Source organism: Papio anubis, chromosome 5, assembly GCF_008728515.1.
Source record: "Papio anubis isolate 15944 chromosome 5, Panubis1.0, whole genome shotgun sequence".
Classification (NCBI taxonomy): Eukaryota; Metazoa; Chordata; class Mammalia; order Primates; family Cercopithecidae; genus Papio; species Papio anubis.
Window position 1 is genome coordinate 60,321,574 of NC_044980.1, and position 8,690 is coordinate 60,330,263.

An 8,690-nucleotide genomic window follows, 5' to 3' on the forward strand; every position below is an offset into this window, starting at 1 on the left:
ACATCTAATATTGTACTACAACATAATATAATGGCTGTTGTTTCCATAAGATGGTAATCTCCTTGGGAGCATGGATTGCCAAAATTTTTCTTTCTATAGCTCATCTAGTGTAAAGTTTCTTGAATGAATGCTTATAGGTCTAAAAGCTATATAAATATTTATCATACATAATGGCTTTTGGAAACTAGCACAACAATCATTTCTTTCCTGAGTCTAATATTGAAGTTGATTTACATCTTATATTAAATATCACTTCTATTTTTTGATACTTACTTCTTCCATATCTTTCCACATTTCTTCACATTCTCTAATAAGTTCTTCTTCAGTATTAGTAACATCTCCCACATCTGTAGTACTATCTGGATCTAGATCTTGATGATTCATTGATATGTGCTTTGCGATTTTTTAGCTGTAGAAGAAAAACTAAAGCAAAAAATATTTATTCATTCAGCAGTATTGGTTGAACACTTATTACCTGCCAGATACTCATCTAGGGGATAAGAATACAGCAACGAACAAAATAGACAAAAATTCCTCCTACCGTGAACCTTATTCTAAATAAGGAAAACAGACAACAAAATAAAAAATAGAACATATATATACTGTAGTATATAAAATGATTTATAAGTGCCATGGAGAAAAGACAGGGAATGCTAGGGCAAGGACAATATAATTTTAAATAAGGTGGTGATATAAGGTTACTGAGAAATTGACAACTGAGTAAGAAGACACGAAGAAGATAAAGAAATGAAGTACAGGGATGAACAGGGGCAGAGGGTCCAGGCAGAGGGAACTGCAAGTGCAAAGGCCTTGAGGCAGGAATATGACTGTCATGTTTCCACAGTAATGAAGGAGCTGGTGTGATTACAGCAGATTAAGTAAGACAGAGTTGAATATGAGGTCAGAGAGACAATAGGGATGAGATCATGTGGGCTTGGTAGGCTATTTTAAGGACTTTGAGATGATAAGCAATTAGTTTGAAACAGAGGAATTAATCATTTGAATTACATTTTAACAGTACAACTCTGGTTAACTATAGGCAGTAAGGACAGAAACAAGAAAACCAATTAGAAAGTTACTGCAATGACCCAAGCAAGATGTACGCCAGGATAATACTGATAGAAGCAGCACTGAATGTCCAATTCTGGATATATTTTCAAGACAGAGCCAACAGAATATCTTAACAGCACATATATGGATTGTCAAAGAGAGAAGTAAATTATTACGTTGCCAGTTACTGAGGTGAGAAAGATGGTAAAAGACAGATTCGGCATTGGCCGGGCGCGGTGGCTCAAGCCTGTAATCCCAGCACTTTGGGAGGCCGAGGCGGGCGGATCACGAGGTCAGGAGATCGAGACCATCCTGGCTAATATGGTGAAACCCTGTCTCTACTAAAAATACAAAAAAAAAAACTAGCCGAGCGTGGTGGCGGGCGCCTGTAGTCCCAGCTACTGGGAGGCTGAGGCAGGAGAATGGCGTGAACCTGGGAGGCGGAGCTTGGAGTGAGCCGAGATCGCGCCACTGCACTCCAGCCTGGGTGACACAGCGCGAGACTCCGTCTCAAAAAAAAAAAAAAAAAAGACAGATTCGGCAAACATGGGAGAAGTGCTGATTAAAAACTCAGTTTAGGATATGCTACATTTGAGGTGTCAATTATTGGAGCTGCTAATTAAGCAATTAGAGATACATGTCTGCAGTGGAAAGGAAAGTTTTGAGCTATAAATATGAATTTGACAGCCATCATAACATAGATAAGAGTTACACATTACATAATGACATTTTGGTCAATCACAGACCGCACATACAACAGTGGTTCCAACGGAGCTGAAAAATTCCTATTGCCTACTGAGGTCTTGACGATCCTCACCCTGCCTTAGGCCTAGGCTAATGTGTGTCTTCGTCCTTAACAAAGAAACTTAAAAAGTAAAAAATAAAAATATATAAATTGGCTAGAAAAAAAAGACATAAAGAAAATATGCCAGGTGCAGTGACTTACACCTGTAATCACACCACTTTGGGAGGCCAAGGTGGTAGGATCACTTGAGTCCAGGAGTTCCAGAACAGCCTGGCAACAAAGTGAGACCCCCTTCTCTAAAAGAAAATTTAAAAATTAGCTGGGTGAGGTGGCACAGTCCTGTAGTCCTAGCTGCTCAGGAGATAGGGCAGGAAGATCACTTGAGCCAAGGAGTTCAAGGTTATAGTAAGCTATGATCACACCACTGCATTTCAGCCTGGGTGACAGAGACAAACTCTGTCTCTAAATTAGAAAATAAAAAAAGAAAGGAAATATTGTTGCACAGTTATGCAACATGTTTCTGTTTTAAGCTGTTATTACGAAAGAGTTGAAATGTTAAAAAATTAAAAAGATAAAGCAAAAAACTTACAGCAAACTAAGGTTAATTTATTATTGAATAATTAAAAAATAAATTTAGTATAGCCTAAGTGTACAGTATTTACAGTCTACAGTAGGGTACAGTAATGTCCTAGGCCTTCACATCTTCTCACTACTCACTGACTCATCTAGAGCAACTTCTAGTCCTATAAGCTACACTCATGGTAAAAGCCCTAGACAGGTGTTCCACTTTTTATCTTTCATACCATATTTTTTAATGTACCTTTTATATGTTTAGAAAGGTTTAAATACAAAAATACCATTCTGTTACAATTACCTACAGTATTCATCCTAGGTATGTAGTAGGTTATACCATCTAGGTTTGTGCTCACATGATGAAATCATCTAACAATGCATTTCTCAGCACATATCCCCGTTAAGTGATACATGACTGTACTTAAAGTTGTGAGGGTGGGTGAAATAAGAAAAGGAAGAGCGTGCAGCTAGAAATGAGATCTTCAGGCCAGGAGTTATTGAGGTAAGAACCAACTGAATAGTCTGAGAAGCAGCACTCAGTAAGTTAAGAGGAAAATCAAGAACATGATGTCCTGAAATCCAAGAATGTATTCAAGGAAGGAATGATAACTGTCAAACACTGGAGACGGGTCAAGTTACAGAGAACTGACAATGTATTTAGTAATAAAGAGGAACAAAATGTTTTTTCTAAAAATAGTCACAGCAATATTTCAGGTTGTATTCCCCCATCAAGAGGCAGAGTCTTTTTCCCCTCCCCTTGAAACTGAGTGTGACTTTGTGGCTGTCTTTATAAACAGAATACAATGAAAATGACACCACATGACTTTCAAGACTAAGTCACAAAAGGCAATATAGCTAACTTCTCGCTTTCTCTTTCTTGGAACATTCACCCTTGCAACCCAGGCACCACGTTATGAGAAAGCCCAAAGTAGCACAAAAGGAAGAGATCACATGAAGTCCATGTGGAAAGGAACTGAGGTTCCCAGACAAAAGCTAGTATCAACTGCCAGACATACACATGATCATTTCTGACAATTAAGCCCCTAGGCTTTGATCTTCTAGCCAAGGCTCCAGATACTGTAGAGCAGAGAAGCTGCCCCTGCTGTGTCCTGTCTGCATTTCTAATGCACAAAACCCATGAGCATAATAAATAGTTGTTTTATACCTCTACATTCTGGGGTAATTTATTACAACAGTTTTATTGGAGTAAACATACAAAAATGAAGGCCACAGATAACCTTTATAGGAGTAGTTTTAGAAGAATGGCAAGAATAAAAGTCTGATTGGAGTGGATTCAAGAAAGAATGGAAGGCAAGGAATTAAAAATATTAAGTATATGAAATGTTTTCAAGAGTTTTTTCTCTAGCCAGGCATGGCAGCACATGCCTGTAATCCCAGCTACTCAGGAGGTGAAGTGGGAAGATCCCTTGAGCCCAGTGAACCCAGGAGACTGAGGCTGCAGTGAGCCATGATCACACCACTGCACTCCACCCTGGGTGACAAAGCAAGACCGTAAGACCATACCAAAAACAAAAACAAAACAAAACAAAAAACCACACACACAAATTTTTTTTCTTTAAAGCAAAAGAGAGAAATACGGTTACTAACTGGAGGGAGATATAGGGTTAAAACAGACTTTTTCTTTTTTAAAGATGGGAGAAAATATAGTATCTTTATATGGTACAATACAAGAAAGAAATATTGCTAATATAAAAGAGAAAGGGGAAAAGAAAGAATGGGATCTAGTACATAAGTAGAGGGGTTGGCTTAAGATAAATGGACATGCAGTTCATGCATTTTAATGGGAGGGTCATCAGAATATCAAGAGTGTAGATGTAGGTAGGTAAGTAGACGTGCTGCTAGGAACTTGTAGAAATTCCATGTGGATTGTTTCTCTTTTCTCAGTAAATGGTAACTACAGTCATCAGCTATGAAAGGATGGGAAGAAAGTATTGCAAGTTTAAGGGCACAGGAAAAAGAGATGTATAAAACAGATATATAAAAAGATGGGAGAGGATAAAGTTACCGGATTATTCAGCAGTAGCATTACAGGCTCACCTGAGATTAGTATCATGAGTTTAAAGTAAAACCAGAGCATGGTTGTTATGTTTTCTTCTATGGTGTAGCACCACAGGCACAGACAGGTACAAAGTGAAAGAATGGTCATAGGAATAAGCAGCTAATACAAGAGAGAGAACATAATCACTAGGGAAGAGAAGGTCAAGAAAAAGAGAGGCCAAATTATTGGATTATCTATAAGGATATTAAAATCACTAAGAATGATGATAGTAGTACTGCAAAGGGCAACAGTGAGCCAGGAGCTAAAAATCTTCAAGGAATGAGGGCGAGTAAAACAATCTTGCTAGATGATTCCTGCAAAGAATAGAAGGGGGTTACCAAATCTGGTGGCATAAGATTCAAAACCGGGCAATTTTAAGAAGGTAGACAGTGCAATAAAGAATGAGGATGTCTACCCCACATCGAATGCAAACCAGAATATGCCTCCTCAATATCTTTATTCATATGGAACTTCGGCATTTTATACTGCTTAATCAATAACTTATTAACAAGAAGTTCTAAGGCAAACCTAAATAAATGGAAAGATACATCATATTCATGGACTGAAAGATCCACATTGTAAAGACATTAATTCTCCCCCAAGTTGAGCTACTGAATCTTAACCAAAATCCTGAAAGTTTTTGTTTCTCTTTACGGGACTTGACAAGCAAATTCTAAAACTTACATGGAAGTACAAAGGGTTAAAACTAGCCTAAGCTCCTCATGAAAAATAAGATGGGAGGACATACCCTACACTATTATGGCAATGTAGAATTGGCACAAAAATAGGCAAATCGAGCAACGAACACAATACAAAGCCCTTCTTGACTTTCTAGATTCACATACATATGGACACATGACATATGACAGAGATGACAATGCAAATCAAGGAGAAAAAACTAATCCAAATAGATATGTATTTTATATATAATACTGTTTTTTAATTGTATACTTTAGTCCATATAAATCTTTCCCTTTTATTTTTTTTTTTAACAAACTGATCAGTACTTGCGGAGAAAAAAATAAGTCTAAATTCATACCTCAATCTTTACGTCACTCCTCACTCCCTCAAAAAACCCAAAATAGAAATCATAAAAAATAGGAAGAAAGCACAGAAACTTTTTAAATCTTAGACTAGGAAACACCTTTCTAAGCAAAACTAAAATCTTTACATAAATTTTTTTTTTTAATTCTTCATGGACAAACATCTCATCAACAAAGTTAAAATCTAAAACCCCCAAACTTAGGAGAAATACTTGTAATATATATGGCAACCCAAGACCTAATTTCCTTAATGTATAACGAGTGCCTACAAATTCATAAGAAGAAACCAAACAACTCACCATTAAAAAAAATTTAAAAAAAAGATTACCAAAAAAGTCAGGATATCAATTACTTTGGAGAAAGAGTGGAAGGGAGAGAAGGGTTGTAGCTGGGATGGGCCAAATGGAGAGATTTCTGAGGTAATTATCAAAGTTTTATTTCTTGACTAGCATGATGGTAAGGTGTTCACCTCATAATAATTAGTAAACTTTACATTTATTTTGTGTGGATTTGTGTCTGCATTTTTACAATAAAAACGTAAACAACAAAACAGTTCAACAGAAACCCGCAAAGGACACGAATGAGGAACTCAAAGAAAAAACAAATACCTTTTAAATACAGAAAAAGTACATTCATAAGCTCATATATAATTTATGAAAATGCAAATTAAACAAGCATTAATTTTCATTCAGAATGGCAATAATGTAAAATTGGTAAGAGATAACACTGGTAAGCATGTGAAATAAGAAGCTTGCACTGTTGGTGGAACAACCACTTTGTATGATAATATCCATCAAAATTTCACATGCATTTCTTTTGACCCAGAAGTTCTATTCCTAGGAATAATCCTAAAGATAGATATGTCTGCGTAAATCTAAACAATTATGGCGCATTACTTAAAGAAAAAAAAAACTTTAAAGGTATGAACTTTGCAACCAGACTATATAGGTTTAAATCCCAGTTTTGATAACTTAAAAGCTATGAGACTTGGGCAAGTCACTTAAACTTCCTGTGCATCAGTTTCCTTTCCTATAAAATGAAGATAACATTAAATATTCCCTAGGGTTATGAGAATTAAGTGTGTGTGTGTGTGTGTGTGTGTATATATATGTATATAAAAGCAATGTAGCTAGCATATAAAGAGCTTTATCAGTGTTTGCTATAAACAATTTGAATGTCAACTAGCAAAAGGCTGAATATCTCACCTGCTATACCCATAAGACATAAAGTCTACAAAGCCAAAATCAGTCATGATTAATTTTAGAATATTTTTAAGCGAAAAAGTCAAACATAAATATTTCTTTACTGACCACTAAAATATATTACCAATATGCAAAAGTAATGCAAAACTCTGCACATGTGGTGGGGGTGGAGGGTGAGGGATAGATAGTCAACAAATTATCTGGCGTGGCAATTTAATGTGGCATTAGAATAAAAACATATAGAAACATTTAATAGTTTGCTCTCTACCACTTGAGGATGCAAGATGTGAGCTGTATGTAACCTGGAAGAGGGTCATCAAAAGAACCAGAAAATGATGGTGCCGAGATCTTGAATCTCCAGCCTCTAGACCTGTGAGAAATAAATTTCAGTTGTTTAAAACACACACACACACACACACACACTTAAGAGTTTAACTTTTCCCTTCCCATATTTCGTATCCTTAAACCTATCTTCCTGGAAAGCGAACAAGTCAACCTTTTGAGGTCCCCAGTTAAGACTACAATACTTAATCATTTATTAAAGAAAAACAGTATCTCTTTATTTAGGGATAATACTATACTTAAAGAAACTTGCACTATTAATTGGGAAAAGATTAATATACATGAAATAAGCAAAAAAACCCCACATAATTCTAAAATATATTCATTTATTCAACAAATATGTTAATATATGCCATTGGTCAGACACTAACTGTGTAGGTGAAAAAGTCTTTGTACTCATAGAGCTTCCATTCTCATGCAGACAATATAAATGAATGGATAACTAAACACATGATATGCTTTCAGGTAGTCAGAAGTGCTATGAAATGGTAAAGTATACACCACTGCCTGCAAGTACTATCAGAATTCAAGATAGTGAAGGTTAGAGAAACAAACCCGGAATAAAGGAATTAGTCCATAATAATGCTTAATAAATGTTAACTAGCTACATTATTATTATTATCATTATCATCTTCATCCTCATTATTGCCATGGTCTCTGAAAAATGAGTTGTAAACATGAAGGCTAGATTGCTGTGGAGATGCTTTCAAGCATAAACACATAAGACTGGGAGGCATGAACGAACAAGGGAAATTTGTGAGACACAAAAGAAAGTAGTCTGATGAGAGCAGAGGGCAGAGAAGAAATGAGACTTGCTAGGTAGAATGGTCAAACAATGGGAACCTTTGAAATAAAGAGCCTACTATGGGGGGCAGTTCCTCCCTGTACGTGGTGCCTATCTCAAGGCAAAAGTAGAGAAGAGATTTACCACGAGGATTTTATTGGATTGGTGCAAAAGTAACTGCGGAGAAAAAAAGTGTTTTACGGAGGTCATTTTTGACAAGTTGTATTTGATTTTTTTAAAAAGAGATTAAGATCATAAATTTTATGTTATGTGCTTTTTACCTAATTTTTTAAAAATGAAGAACACAGATGAGAAGGAGGAGAAAGAGTTCAGATGACTGCCAGGTGATGAAATCCTATACCAGGGAGAAGACAGAAGGGTGACCCGTTCTGCCCTAGGTCATTTGGTTACTTGAAGTAGCTGCTTCTCCACTCCACCCCCAGAAACGGTAACAAGCACTCACCACCTTCTTCAGAGAGTGTGTGAGAGAATAAAGGTCAGGAGACAAAACAGGTCTAGTGCATTTGAAAGGAAACCCGCGAGTTAACCACTTCCTTCTGTCCCCACCCCTCCATCTTTCTCTAGATACTGGCGAGGTTCTGGAGCTGGCGCTGGCGGGCGGGAAGCCGAGAAAAACGGGGCTCAAAGCCGGGTTTGGAAGTCAGGTATGCAGTTCGCCAGCGGTAAGGGTTGCACCCTCCGGACTGGAGCTCCACAAGCTTCAACCGTTATATCGCCCTACCCAGCTCAGCTCTTACCATCACAGCGCCACAAACTCCAGGTCGCCTCCGCGCTGCGTAGGCAGCGCTTGCCAGCCCCGGACGTCTGCGCGCGCTGCATGCCCATTGGAGCTGTTCTTTCCCACCCCAGCCAATCCCGAAGCTCGCTCGGA

At 37.4% G+C, this 8,690-nt stretch overlaps 1 protein-coding gene across 6 annotated transcripts in view; it reads right to left on the bottom strand.

The window, feature by feature from the left end:
* The window catches only part of CENPK (centromere protein K), a 97,499-nt gene extending 88,848 nt beyond the window's left edge, over nt 1-8,651 (bottom strand). For 3 of the 6 annotated variants that reach the window (XR_002522926.2, XM_017959588.3, XM_017959590.3), the window contains exons 1-3: nt 8,557-8,634; nt 6,941-7,042; nt 274-423 (exon numbers count right to left, since the gene is read on the bottom strand). Coding sequence is in view for 5 of the 6 variants with exons in the window: in XM_017959588.3 (XP_017815077.1) it covers nt 274-384 (111 nt within the window). In the remaining variant the exon portion in view is untranslated. Of the gene's footprint in view, nt 1-273; nt 424-756; nt 1,347-6,940; nt 7,043-8,556 lie in introns of those variants that run through there. The other 3 variants (XM_017959589.3, XM_003899737.5, XM_009208506.4) reach the window with 3 other exon arrangements.
* Nucleotides 8,652-8,690: the final 39 nt, after the last annotated feature.